At 40.0% G+C, this 15021-nt stretch overlaps 1 protein-coding gene across 15 annotated transcripts in view; it reads left to right on the top strand.

Moving 5' to 3' along the window:
- The window catches only part of FRYL (FRY like transcription coactivator), a 177712-nt gene that overhangs the window by 93030 nt on the left and 69661 nt on the right, over positions 1-15021 (top strand). For 14 of the 15 annotated variants that reach the window (XM_044417666.1, XM_044417664.1, XM_044417667.1 and 11 more), the window contains 9 exons: positions 7207-7310; positions 7434-7542; positions 8778-8864; positions 10334-10505; positions 11794-11926; positions 12260-12367; positions 13729-13966; positions 14548-14733; positions 14825-14911. In XM_044417666.1, coding sequence (XP_044273601.1) covers positions 7207-7310; positions 7434-7542; positions 8778-8864; positions 10334-10505; positions 11794-11926; positions 12260-12367; positions 13729-13966; positions 14548-14733; positions 14825-14911 — 1224 coding nt within the window. The remainder of the gene's footprint in view (positions 1-7206; positions 7311-7433; positions 7543-8777; positions 8865-10333; positions 10506-11793; positions 11927-12259; positions 12368-13728; positions 13967-14547; positions 14734-14824; positions 14912-15021) is intronic. The other variant, XM_044417669.1, reaches the window with a different exon arrangement.

Genomic DNA, 15021 nt, shown 5'->3' with positions numbered 1-15021 from the left:
TTATCGCCCTCCAGGTCAACTTGAGACCCTGGATGATGTCCTGACGGACCAGATACTAAGGATATCTCAGGGGAGAGACACAGTAATTATGGGAGATTTCAATCTCCTGGATATTAGTTGGGAGACTCACTCGGCGGTGACAGCCAGGTCACGTTGCTTCTTAGAAGCTATAGAGGGAGGGTTTTTCACACAGAGGGTCCGAGAGGCGACGAGGGGGGAAACATCCTTGACTTGGTCTTGACCAATAGAGAGGAGTTGATAGATGAAGTACAGATTAGTGGAGCTCTGGATGCGAGTGATCACTCCATCCTTTGCTTTGAGATAATGGGACTGAGGACGTGCAGCAGGTCGAGCACTAGAAGCTGGCACTTCAAGAGGGCCAACTTTGGCCAACTGAAGGCCAGACTGGGGAAAGTCTCCTGGGATAGGTTACTGGAAGGTAAGCGAGTTGAGGAGGGGTGGATGGCACTCAAAAGGGAGGTTTTGGAGGCGCAAGCCTTGACGATACCTCTACTTAGTAAGGTGGTGAGGCAGAGGAGAGTGCCACCATGGATGCAAAAGGAGGTGGTTAGAGGGATTAGGCGAAAGAGGAACCTCCATAAAAAATGGGTACTGGGGCAAATAGACAAAAGGGTATACCGGGAGGAGGAGGCCCGTTGCAGAAGGATTCTTCGCAATGCTAAGGCTGATTATGAGCTGAGACTTGCCAAGAATATCAAGAGCAACAAAAAGGGCTTCTTTCAGCATGTAAATAGGAAGAGGAAGGGGAGACAAGTGGTGGGACCACTAAATAAGGAGGAAGGAGATCCAGTGACTGATATGAGGGAACAGGCACAGATGCTAAATGACTATTTTGCCTCTGTGTTCTCCCCAAAGCAGGACGGGGGATATCTGCATAGGAGATGAGATGAGGCTGGGGGCTTAGGGACACAGATTAGAGTAACCGCCCCTTGAAGTCGAGGGGCTCCTCAGGGCATTGGACATTACAAAGACGCCAGGCCCTGACGGGTTACACCCAAGAGTACTTAAGAGAGTTGGCAGGGGTTCTCTCATGCCCGCTGGCCTCCATTTTTGAGGCCTCGTGGAGAACGGGTGAAGTTCCAGAGGACTGAAGGGTGGCATCAGTGGTCCCAGTTTTCAAAAAGGGTAGTAGAAGGGACATGGGGAATTACAGACCTGTTAGTCTTACGTCCATTGTAGGAAAAACAATGGAAAGGCTCATAATAGCGGGAGATCTAGTGATGCTAGATAGGGAAGGGAGGCTGGCAGCCACACAACACGGTTTCCGCAAAAACAGGTCCTGCCAGGCAAACTTCGTGGAATTCTACAACAAGGTTTTGAGGTGGCTAGATGGAGGGGATGCAGTGGATGTGGTATACCTGGATTTCAGCAAGGCCTTTGACAAAGTGCCCCATGATATCCTGGTGGAGAAACTGAGGAGTTTTGGGATACACCAAAGCACTGTCTGGTGGATTAGGGCATGGTTGACTGACCGAAAGCAGAGGGTAACCATTAGTGGGGAATCATCGGGATGGCGGCCAGTGACAAGCGGGGTCCCCCAGGGCTCTGTCCTGGGGCCGATCCTGTTTAATCTTTTCATCAATGACATGGAAGAAGGGGTGAACAGTCTGCTGATCAAATTCGCAAATGACACTAAAACTGGAGCAGTGGCCACAACTGAGGAGCAGGTACTTCAGATCCAAAAGGATCTGGACAGACTATGGGCAGGAGACAATAGGATGGCGTTCAACGTGGATAAGTCTTGCACTTGGGGCATAGGAGTAGGTGTCATAAGGATAGGTTAGGTGACAAGTGACTGGAGAGCAGCACTTGTGAAAGGGACCTCGGGGTACCGGTTGACTGCAGGCTAAACATGAGTCAGCAGTGTGATGCGGTGGTCAAGAAGGCGAACGCCACCCTTGGTTGCATAGCCAGAAGTGTGGCTTCTAGATCGAGAGAGGTATTACTACCACTCTATATGACTCTGGTGCACCCGCAACTGGAGTATTGTGCTCAGTTTTGGACCCCTCATTACAGAAAGGATATAGCCAGGTTAGAGTCAGTGCAGCGTAGGGCCACAAGGTTGGTGGCTGGTTTGTAGGGGATGCCGTATGAGGCGAGACTGAGGGAACTGGGTCTCTTCAGCCTGGAGAAGAGGAGACTCAGAGGGGATATGTTGGTGACATACAGGTATGTGAGGGGATGTCACATGGAGATGGGTAGAGACCTGTTCTCACCTGCAGAGGAAGGCAGGACGTGCTCCAACGGAGCAAAGCTCAGGGAACCAAGGTTCCATTTAGATGCCAGGAAGCACTTCCTGACAGTTAGGACCCCGAGGGTGTGGAATGTGCTTCCACGAGAGGTCGTTGAGGCCACATCAGTGAGGGTGTTCAAAGATAGGCTGGACATGCACATGGTGGGAATATCGTGAACGGAGCCGGCTGGTGCCAGAGGTCAGACTAGATGGCCCAGGAGACCCCTTCTGACTCGTACTGTTTCTGTATTTCCATGATGATTGAAAATGTTTAATGGCAGCATGAAAACTATGGAGATTGAAGCAGTTATCAGCATCTTTCTGCTTAAAATCTGCTCTTTGAAGATGAGCTGGCAAGTTGAATTGGGTTTCTAAAGCAATACATTGATTGGGCTCATGTAACTTGTCAGCTGACAATGGGTTGTCATGTCATGTGAACATGAACCTCTTTCCACAGGAAGGATTGTTTTTCTCCAACAAGCTACTTCGACAACCCATGGCTTGTTCTTTGGATTATTGGATCCATGATAAGTTGTTGTGTCATCTAAAGCTAGGAGGCTGATACCATCATGGGTTGTGGGAAATGATGAGCAAACCACTTGGCAAGAGTGGCAAAAACTACTTGTCCATCCACCACCAGAGACCAAGTGACAGGAATGATGATCCATCATTACTCCTTAATGTTCTGGATGTCAAAAATGTGCACAGTTGAGGTTGCAGTTTAAAAAATCCTGGTTCTTTATGGGTGCGTATTTATGGTTACCCAAAATGTGGACTCTTAGTTGGCTAATATCTGCTCTCAAAGCACAGTAGATGACATCCATTGCCATTGACAAAATGGGACTGCATATAAGCTGTTTGCACACATTTGACAGTGGTGAGTTAGCAAAGAAGTAAAGGGAATAAAGGGGATAATATCTCCCCCATAGCAGCATCATACTCCAGATTTCAATTATAGGTTTGATAGTTCTTAGTGCCCTCCACCTTTTCCACACTTCCCCAGAACTCCAGGTCCTCTGGAAAGGGGAGATCTGCAGCCTTCCCCCTTTTCACGAACAGGTGCAACAGGTGTCAAAGTTTTAATTTAATTTAATTTTGTTTTTTTAAATGTTTTTTTTTAAATGCCACATAAAATTTTTAAAGAATCCTTTCTTTTGACATCTGTCCAAAAGAGAGTGCACATAGAAAGAGAGTAGGATGTAGTCTCATTTCTGTGCTCATTTCCATGCTACTTAGTGGTATGGAAGCGAAAGGCAAGGGAGAAAGAGAAAGATACACCCAATTGAATGCAGAATTCCAGAAAATAGCTAGAACAGATAAGAAAGCCTTCTTAAATGAACAGTACAAAGAAATAGAAGAAAACAATAGAGTAGGGAGGACCAGATACCTCTTCAAGAAAACTGGAGATATGAAGGAATGTTTCATGCAAAGATGGGCATGATAAAGGACCAAAATGGCAGGGACCTAACAGAGGCAGAAGAGATTAAGAAGATATGGCGAGATTACACAAAGGAACTATACAAGAAAGAGCTTAACGTCCCTGATAACCAGGATGGGGTGGTCACTGATCTCGAGCCAGACATCCTGGAATGTGAAGTCAAATGGGCCTTAGGAAGTCTGAGCAACAACAAAGCTAGTGGAGGTGACAGTATTCCAACTGAACTATTCAAAATCTCAAAAGACGATGCAGTAAAAGTGCTACACTCAATATGCCAGCAAACTTGGAAAACTCAACAGTGGCCACAGGATTGGAAAAGGTCAGTTTACATTCCCATCCCAAAGAAGGGCAATGTCAAAGAATGTTCAAACTACCGCACCATTGCACTCATTTCACATGCTAGCAAAGTTATGCTCAAAATCCTACAAGCTAGACTCCAGCAGTATGTGGACCAAGAACTACCAGAAGTACAGGCAGGATTTTGAAGAGGGAGAGGAACTAGAGATCCAATTGCCAACATACGCTGGATCATGGAGAAAGCTAGGGAGTTCCAGAAAACATCTACTTCTGCTTCATTGACTATGCTAAAGGCTTTGATTGTGTGGATCACAACAAATTGTGGCAAGTTCTTAAAGAGATGGGAGTACCAGACCATCTTATTTGTTTCTTGAGAAACCTATATGCGGGTCAAGAAGCAACAGTGAGAACTGGACACGGAACCACTGATTGGTTCAAAATTGAGAAAGGAGTTCAGCAAGGCTGTATACTGTTGCCCTGCCTATTTAACTTATATGCAGAGCACATCATGGGAAAGGTGGGGCTAGATGAATCACCAGTTGGAATTAAGATTGCTGGGAGAAATATCAACAACCTCAGATATGCAGATGATACCACTCTCATGGCAGAAAGTGAGGAGGAACTAAAGAGCCTCTTGATGCGGGTGAAGGAGGAGAGCGCAAAAGTTGGCTTGAAACTCAACATTAAGAAAACTAACATCATGGCATCCGGTCCTCTCACTTCCTGGCAAGTAGATGGGGAAGAAATGGAGGTAGTGACAGATTTTATTTTCCTGGGCTCCAAGATTACCGCAGATGGGGATTGCAGGCAAGAAATTAAAAGTTGCTTTCTCCTGGGGAGGAAAGCTATGGCAAATCTGGAGAGCAGAGGCATCACCCTGCTAACAAGAGTGTGTATAGTCAAGGCTATGGTTATCCCAGTTGCAGTGTATGACTGTGTAAGCTGGACTATAAGGAAGACTGAGCACCGAAGAATTGAGGACTTTGAATTGTGGTGCTGAAGGAAACTCTTGCGAGTCTCTTGGACCGCAAAGTGATCAAACGGGTCAGTCTTAGAGGAGATAGACCCTGACTGCTCTTTAGAAGGCCAGATCCTGAAGATGAAACTCAAATACTTTGGCCACCTAATGAGAAGGAAGGACTCCCTGGAGAAGAGCCTAATGCTGGGAACAATAGATGGCAAAAGAAGAAGGGGACGGCAGAGGATGAGGTGGCTAGATGGAGTCACTGAAGCATTCTGCGTGAGCTTAGATGGACTCCGGGGGATGGTGGAGGACAGGAAGGCCTGGAGAAATGTTGTCCATGGGGTTGCGATGGGTCGGACACGCCTTCGCGACTAACAACAAGTGATGTGGAAAAGGTGCAGGGGACTGAAAACAGTCAGGACAGTGCTTAAAAACTGTGGGATCACATTGCTTAAAATATTCTTGCCACCACCCTTTGGGGCAAAACCCTCTGCACTGCTTTGCTTTGTTATTGACAGCTCAGCAGTTGGCAACTGTTCAGTGTGTACAACTTAACCTATATACAGGCTTGCTTGGTTATTGTTCACGGGTGTTACTTACTGCACTCTTACAGCAGACACTTGCTAGAATGACCAGGTAAGACTTCACATTTCAAGCAGATACAAGTGTGTGTACCCCTGCACCTCCAAAAGACCAGAAAAAAAGAATAATGTTTAAGATTTTAATTGTGTGCATTTTCCTACTCCCAGGATTTTTAAAGGGAAATGAGCAAGTGATGGTCATGCTAAAGTACAACTTAAATGTTGTTGGAGCAGCTGTCAGTGGCATTACAATGGGGCTCTGAAAAAACAAATGAGAATAAGATCACAATTAAAGCAAGGAGGGGGAGACAAGACAGGTTCTGTCATGCAGGACCCTGGGATAATGCAAGGAGGACCAGGAGGTGGGAAAGAAGAGTACAATCTATGGTAAACCTGACTGTCTCTCTGGGTCTTACATAGCTTATTTACAGGTTGGATTACCACTTTGTGTGAACTTACCTATTTAGAAATTGCAGGTACCTCTCTTTTTTTGCAGGAAACACATGCTCTGCTTTTTGGATATTGTGCTCAGCAATGTCCCTGATGTGTCAGTAATATGAATGAATCTTACAAAAAAGTGATAGCAATTTTTCTGACTCATGATTTTGGTGGAAGCAAAGCCAGAGTTGAAACATGTTAGTACCACCCTAATCTTGTGCCAACAGGTCTGCCACACTAAGGAATTTACAAAAGGGAACTTCATTAGCTGTGCTTTCTTGACACAACAGTCTAGAGACCTACCAGTTTTCCACTGAGTTGTACAAATGAATGTAGCACCCCAAATGTAAATCTTGTCTAAAATATTAGGCTAAATTTTTTTAAACCTCCTTCACACAATTAGTTACTGAATTCTTCGTGTATCTTCTGTCAAAGAGAAGGCAATCGTATGGAAGTAATGTAAACACCCTTTGGCCTCTTGCTTATGTAAATAAAACATTTTCAAAACTGCAAATATTTTGAAATGTTGAGAATTTGTGTAGTTGCTTCAGATGAACAAAATGTAAATGCATCAGGTTGGTTAAATAATTCTGAGCAAAGGCTTCAGGCAAAGTTGTGATGCATAAATGGTAATCACTTGTGTGATTATTGCATCCCCCCCCCCCAGTGCATGGGACTGTGTATACCACTTAATTTCCTTGAGCCCTGTGAAAAGCAAAGGCATGTTGGCAAAAAAAAATTCTCAGGTGCCTTGCAGAATGTGGATTTTACAGTGATGCTTGCTGTAAAATACATTTTTGGGAGCACATGGCACATCCGGATCCAAGTAACTTGGTGATGGTCTTACGCCTGGGAATTATCTCCCTTAAGAAGTACATATGGTCCCACTATTACTGACTTTTGAAGGAAAAACTTAAGACTGTTTTATTTTAGCCTACATTTTATTAAGAGTTGTGGTTGCTTAATTATTACTGATAATTTAAAGTGGAAGCAATGTGTGTTTAATCTGAAGGTGTTATGTTTGTTATCGAATACACTGTACTCTGCCTTGTGAGAGCCATATGCACTGAAAGGCAATTTTAAAATCCCATAAAAAATAAGCAAATTCTCTTGGCTACAAATGCATATATAAGTTACTACTGCTTAATCTATTTAAATATGGGATTTAGAAATGTATTTTCAGACTGAAATATGTATATGGATTTAAAACTCTTCTTTAAATTGTCTTCAACAGAATAAAGATCCCAAAATGTCTCGAGTTGCACTGGAATCACTATATAGATTGCTATGGGTTTATGTTATTAGAATAAAATGTGAAAGCAACACTGTAACACAAAGGTAAAAGTCTGGTTCAACATACTAAAACTTTTGTCATTTTGTCAAATTTAAAATTACTGTTACTAGGTTAATAAAATGTTAGTAGGTTTTCTCAATATGGCTTTCTATACTTTTATTCTACAGCCGTCTCATGAGCATTGTATCAGCACTTTTCCCAAAAGGCTCTCGCAGTGTAGTCCCTCGAGACACACCTCTGAACATATTTGTAAAAATTATCCAGTTCATTGCTCAGGTAAAATCGCTTTGTAATATGTTTTAGTCCAGCTTTGATAATATGCTAAATATTTCAGTATTTGTTTCTTTCCATATCACTTTCTTCCCCAAGAAGCGTATATGTAAAATTTTCATTTTATCCATCCTGTGAAGTAGTCTGATGCATGTTTGCTAATCTAATAAATAAGTTGGGTTGATGCATAGTAAGTTACCGAAGACTGCCCTGAGAGCATCATTGATGAGTAGGAAATTAGAAGCTGAATTTTCTGTATGTAATCTCTGTAGTATAACTCTTTGGTTTTCAGACATGCTTCCTTGTCTCACTGGCTCATTCACAATGGAAGCTTCTGCATATTCAGAGCACTGAGAAAGATGTGCTAAGATGCACGTTAGCTTCCTGTGGACCTTCCAGGCATCTGTCACCACATGACAACTAAGGTTGCCCTAGAGCACAGCCAACACTCCCCTGGAGCTGTATAGTATGAGGAGAGCAGTGATGATATGCAGCTTTATAATACCACATCTTCTGTACCATTGTTAACATCTTCATTGAGCGGCTCTTAATCAGCCTTTCAAAAAATCCATGATTCTACAGAGTATAATTTGAAAACCACTGCTTTTGGTAGCACTGTATTATTGCTCCTGTGACAAGCAAGAGCTAATTCTTTTCCTTGCATATCTCTGTTCGCCGGAAGAGTTGGCTGACTTGTAAGGTTAATAAAACAACAAGAAAAATCTTCTAGTGTATATTGCAGTTCTTATAGGGAATGCAAAGAGAAATTGATTACTCCATTAATAAATGTTTGCTATTGGAATAATTCTTCCACTTAAGTATCTATTTATTTAAGGGATGTATCCTCTTACGTTACTGGAAATGTTCCCAAAATTTTAATGACTGCAGTTCAGATTAGGAAAAAAGTCACCTGCTTCAGTGAAAATATTGAATAAATTGTACTTTTTCTAACAGTGTTTTAATTTTTATACTGTTATTTTATCTGTTTATTAATCTTTCTGGTCTGTGACTGTAAAATAAAAACTCTTAGTGTAGTGCATACAACCTGCTTTTAACAATTATTTTGAATAAGCCACAATAAAATATGCAGTAGAGTAGTTTATTGAAAAATAATTTTATTTAAAAGTATCTAGTTTTGAGCTAGTTATTTTAGAAAACAAAAATCTAATTTTCACCCTATCAGCTTGGAATATGTACTACCGTTTACAAAGAGTCTTATGTAGATATTATTTTCTTCTTAGGAACGCTTGGATTTTGCAATGAAAGAAATAATTTTTGATCTCCTCAGTGTTGGAAAATCACCTAAAACCTTTACTATTAATCCAGAGGTAAAATACTATTGGAGCACAAATAATTGTTTTTGTGATTGTAATTTGACATTAATGCATTACTTAGGGAATTATGAGCAAATACTCATCAGTGGGTGCCCCTAGAAACACTAGAAGTTTTCTAATCTACTCTGGTAATTTAGGGTGTAGTCCTCAACATGTTTAGAGAGAAGATAATGCCTAGTATTTCCCATCCAGCCCTGCTGGTTGTGGCATGCTGGAATGGCTTTTTTTTTCCTTCTTTTTAAAGCATGTATAATGTTACTCAAGGACCAGAATCATAAAATAGTAGACTTAGTAGACGTCATGAAGGCCTTTGGGTCCTACCCCCTGCTGTTGTAGGACACCAAGTCACACCATCCCACACAGATGGCTGTTCCGTTTCTTTTTGAATGTCTCAAGTGTGGGAGAGCCCACCACCTCTCTAGGCAGTTGGTTCCACTGTCATATTGCTCTGACAGTGAGGAAACTTTTCCTGATGAGACGACCCAGTCTGAATCTGGGTTTTCACAACTTGAATTGATTATTCCATGTCTTACACTCTGGTATCAGCAAGATCTTGACCTTACTTTTTGTGACAGCCTTTGAGCTATAGAAGGATATCATGTCTCCTCTCAGTCTTCTCTTCTCAAGGCTGAACATGCCTAGTTCTCCCAGTCTGTCCTTGTAGGGCAGTGTTTCCAACCCTTATTGCCCTCCTCTGAACCCTTTCAAATTTACCTGCATCTTTCTTAAATCTTGATGCCCAGAACTGCACACAGTATTCCAGATGATGTCTAACTAGTGAGGAGTATAGAGGAACTACTACAACTCATGTTTTGGAAGTAATACTTGCGTTAATGCATCCCAAAATAGCATTTGCCCTTAGTTTGTTTCTATTTATTACATTTCTACACTACTTTTTTTGCAAGGAACTTAAGGTTGTTACCATGCTTGAAAATGAAATGAACAAATGTTAGCAAACTCACTCCAGTCCAAACAAGTATATAATTGTCTGATGCTAATTTATTGTCACTTCAAGAGTTGATGGGATGAGCTCCTTGACCTTACTGTCCCCACAGTCCACTCAAGCCATTGATTATCCCTGCATGTTAGCCAAAGATTTCTCTTTTTTATTTTTATTAGTAGCTGTATTATATGAGAACTATATTCCACTTTTTTCTTTTTTAAAAGAACCTGAATAAGAGTGTTGAGCAGGTGATTTAACCAATAGTACTGTAATTTTTAAAATCTGCTCAAGAATATATTACTTTTTGCAAAGATTACTAAACGTTAGTGTCTGATTTAGCCATATATTAATTGGGGATACTGATTTTGAATGTTTAGTTGCCCTGAATTGTGTGGAGAATTCATTCTGTTAATGGGAGGGAAATGTTGCAAAATGTATATTAAAACGTTTCATCGTCACTGTGTCACAGTATCTTGCCTGTATTGCTAATTTTTTATTTTTATTTTTTGCTGTGCTACAGAGAATGAATATAGGTCTCAGAGTCTTCCTTGTGATAGCAGACAGTTTACAACAGAAGGATGGTGAACCACCTATGCCAACTACAGGAGTTGTACTTCCCTCAGGAAATACTCTCCGTGTAAAGAAAATTTTTCTCAATAAAACGCTGACGGATGAAGAAGCAAAAGTTATAGGTTAGTCAATTTGGTATTGAAAGGGAGGAATACTACTAGTATAGCATAAAAGCTCCTTAATGATACAGAAATAGTACATTATTTAACTGCTAAACCATTAAAACCATTAAAACTGTGAACCACTATTTTTAATGTTGCAAGAACCTATCCTTCATAGGCTATAAACTTTGACTAAAGGATGGCATACAAACACACTAAATAAAGAATGAAAAGAGGGGCTATGGATTATCTCCCTTTTTCTCACTGCTTTCCATTCTGCAAGGATTGGAGACTAATACTATATGCAGAGAAAGTCTCTGGGTGTAGATCGTTAGGTAATGACACGGTTTGAGGGGACCTGTGGTTTGCAGATGTTAAGAAAATCTTTTTTAAAATTGTGTAAGCTCAACATGATGTTCACAGATAATGGTCAGAGAAGGTAAGGTCACTGGTGTGCTACAGAGGCCATTCCGAATGGATGGATTCTTGTTTTGTGTGTATTATACAATTAATATTAGGATTGGCAGGTTGGTCAGTCATTCAGATAATGGCAGTTGACTTCCTACTATTTGTCCACTATCAGCAATTGTCAAGTATTCCAGGAAGTTGCCTAAATTATTTTTGTTTTGTAATTACAGTTACTGTGCTTTATTTCTATTTCAGTTTTATTATTTTAATTTGTGGTTGTACACTGACCTCAATATCCCAGGATAAAAGCCAAAGAAAGAACTGTTTGGGGAATGGTTCTGCCCTCTGTGATCTTGATGGCTTCCAGTTTTCCTTCTGACTTAATAGTTTGGGTGGGAGCAGTATATCATCCACATAATTCTGCTGTGCTTCTATTATTGCTAAGCACAAGACTTATCTTCCTTTCCAAACTTGAGGACAAACTGGGGCTCGCCTTTTTATGTGCGCTGAACTTGGGGTGTGTTGAAGTACATCACAGCTGTAGGAACCATCCATCATTCAAGCTTTGAACTGGATACGATAACTTATCCTTGTTAAAGGGGCAAAGTGAGACAAGTGACATAACCCATTGGGAGGAGTTACCTATAACTTTTGGGTTCATTATTAAAATATTTTTGTTGTTTTAATAAGTACTTAGAATATTTTAGCAATATTTGATTAGATAAATGCTGAATTCTAGTTGGAATATACAATGTTTTTTTTTAAATGAGTGAGATTCAGTTTCAAGCATTGTGTTCAGAATCAGTGCAAAAGTTTGAGCACCCAGTAAAATTCAAGAAAGCAGAAATTGAACTGTAGCTTAGATTTGAGAACCAAATGTTATTGAACTTTGCCTCTTTAGGAATGTCAATATACTATCCTCAAGTAAGAAAAGCCTTAGACAGCATCCTTAGGCATCTAGACAAAGAAGTTGGAAGGCCAATGTGCATGACTAGTATACAGATGTCCAACAAGGAACCTGAAGACATGATCACGTATGTAACAAATCAATCATCCCTTTATCTAATTCATTGCAGTACTACTTGCATTTAAAAATGATTGACACATGATGGCCTACTATTTTTTGAGCTCCATTTATACACAATTGGAATTATTAACAGAAAATATCAATTCTGTTGATTCCAGCAAAACTTATGCATAAGTATCTGTATTGTACCCATAGATAGCATATTGCACTAAAATGTGTATTAATTTAACATCTAAAGTAAAAAGAATTCTGTAATTGAATCTGTCATACATGTACAATATACCAAGAGTCTTGATCTAAGGTCTCATTTGACTATTTTAAATCTGGTTTCTTTTCACAGAGGTGAGAGAAAACCAAAAATTGATTTATTTAGAACTTGTATTGCTGCAATCCCGAGGCTAATTCCAGATGGCATGAGCAGAACTGACCTGATTGAATTGCTTGCAAGGTAGAAAGCTTCAAACATTTATTGGGGAAGGCCATTTATAAAATTTTGGTAATAAAAAAATAAATGTATTATCTGAAATACTAATATGAGTAGGATATAGTGGGTTGATTAAAAGCCTTTTATCCCACCCTTACACCCAAGATCTGAAAGATGGCTTACAATCTTTAAAAATAGGTTTAAAAAATCAGCGGAAGAATACAGCTCTAAGAAAACAATAACTGGTGCCTAAAATATAAACGCAAATGCAAAACAAAGTTTCTACATGAGGAATTCCAAGAAGGGACAACCTGCCAGATATTTAAAGAGAACCTTAAGTGGGGCATCATAGGATGATTTCAGTGAATAGAAAATTGAGAGGGGAGAAAATGACTCTTTTAGATACCTTATGTAGAGTTTTATAGGTCAAGCCTGCCCTTTGAATCATCCATGAAAACAAACTGGAAACCCTGGTAGATCTTTAATTACTGTTAAAGATCTTGCATTCAGCAAATCCCATTCAGTTGTCTAGGTGCCATATTCTGAACCATCCACAGTTCTCATATATTCTTTAAAGGTAGCTCCAAATAGAACACATTACAGTACCCTGACTAGGATCTTATCAGGTTGATATTGTTAGACTATGAATATCTTTCCTGGAAACAGTTCAATTACTATGAGGTGCAAGGCAGTTCTTTAAACTCTTTGAATCGACTTCATAGAAAAGGATTTGGTGTTAATTTGCTTTGAATGGGATTTCTGTTCCTTATGCATCTAACAGTTGAACTGCTTGAGGTACAGACCTGATGGTGGATATGTATAATAGGCATTCAAGGCTGGTGCAGGTGAAAGACTGTGGATAATTAAATCATGGCTGGCCTACTGGATTGTACATTTCCTTGACCACTCTCCTACTTGAAATAAATTCCCCCTGCTAACCTTAACTTGCACAACTTTACATCAGAACCAACATTGATCATAATTAAGTCTACATTGGGCTTTCTTCTTAACCATGCCTCAAAGCTGAGAACCTTTTTGTTATTAACCACAGTTAATGTCTGTGTCAGTGTAACACCATGGGGGGTATGCTAGCAAAAGGTGGATGAGAAGCAGTTATTCACTCTAGATGGTGGAAGAGCTTGATCCTGATTCTTGGTCCAGTAAACTTGATCTTTGAATTACTAAAATAATCCTCAGCCTTCTGCATGCACCAGCCCTCAGTGACTGAATACATAGATATACTGAAAGGAACGTTTGAGTCAACTCAGGTTGATGTCTCAAGCATGTGTACCATCTACCATCTTTCCCAGACTGAACCAAGTTTTTATATTAAATATGGTAGCTCTTCTCTTAGATTCTGAACAATAGTTTATGTTCCCCTGCAGGCTGACAATTCACATGGATGAAGAACTGCGTGCACTGGCTTTCAATACTTTGCAAGCATTAATGCTGGATTTTCCAGATTGGCGGGAAGATGTTCTGTCAGGATTTGTTTATTTTATTGTCCGCGAAGTTACTGATGTTCACCCAACACTTCTTGACAATGCAGTTAAGATGCTAGTGCAGCTAATAAATCAGTGGAAACAAGCAGTCCAAATGCAAAATAAGAACCAAGAAACTCAGGTATTATTCTGCTGCATTAAATTATTGCTAACTTCTGTGCTTTAATATAACAATGAATATTGCATTACATGTGGGAACAGTAGTATTAGGAATTAATTTACTATTCATCAAGCTACTTTAGTGTGACAAGATAAGTATGTGGATAGAAAAATAACTAGAGAAAGAATATTCAAATTGGAACTATGTGAACAGGACTCTTCCATAATGTACAGGTTATAGACACTAGGACTGATGGAATGGAAGAGTTTGGGAAGAAATTTAGAATGAAATTGGGTTGTTTAGGAAAGGTTTTAATATCTTGGCTATTTAAGACCATATTGGTGTGTAGGTGAGTCTTTTTCTGGTCTGCAGAGCTTTGCTGACTACTTTAGTGTTACTTGTTCCTTCAGCTTCTTTTAGGCAGGAAGATGATGACTGTAGTGTAAATAGTCACAATGTTATGTAGGAATTCTGTAAGACTAATAAATATTAAAAAGAGGAGTGAACATATATGGCATTGTTCCAATTGCTAATAGTTAATAATTGCTACAAACAACTAGATCTTGTTGATTTCTGTAACTCCTTTTTCCCCCCTCTTTTAGCGAGGTGTAGCAAATGGAACTGCACCTACCCTTCCCTTGGAAAAGAACCCTTATTCAAGTGTATTCCATGTGGTAGAAGGTTTTGCATTGGTCATTCTTTGTAGCACAAGACCAGCCACTAGAAGACTAGCTGTCAGTTGTCTTAAAGAAATAAGGGCCTTGTTCGTAGTTCTAGACATTTCTAAGGTAAGCTAATTGTCATATGCAACTTAAATGCCTAGATTTAAACTTTCTGGCTTTGTCATGGATTAGATATTTGTATTTATGTAAATTTCAGAGTGATGATGAGTTGGCCATAGATGTAATGGACCGACTGAGTCCATCGATTCTTGAAAGTTTCATACATCTCACTGGTGCTGATCAGGTAAGATTATTGAAAAACAATTTCTTTTGGTGTTTGTAGTTTCCTGAAGAAAATGTATGCTTAAGAAACTCTTTCCTTGTTTACTAGTTTAATAGTGCACATTGTATATC

Source organism: Varanus komodoensis, unplaced genomic scaffold (assembly GCF_004798865.1).
Source record: "Varanus komodoensis strain SLA01 unplaced genomic scaffold, ASM479886v1 scaffold9, whole genome shotgun sequence".
Taxonomy (NCBI): domain Eukaryota; kingdom Metazoa; phylum Chordata; class Lepidosauria; order Squamata; family Varanidae; genus Varanus; species Varanus komodoensis.
This window is presented reverse-complemented; position numbering and strand designations above follow the sequence as displayed.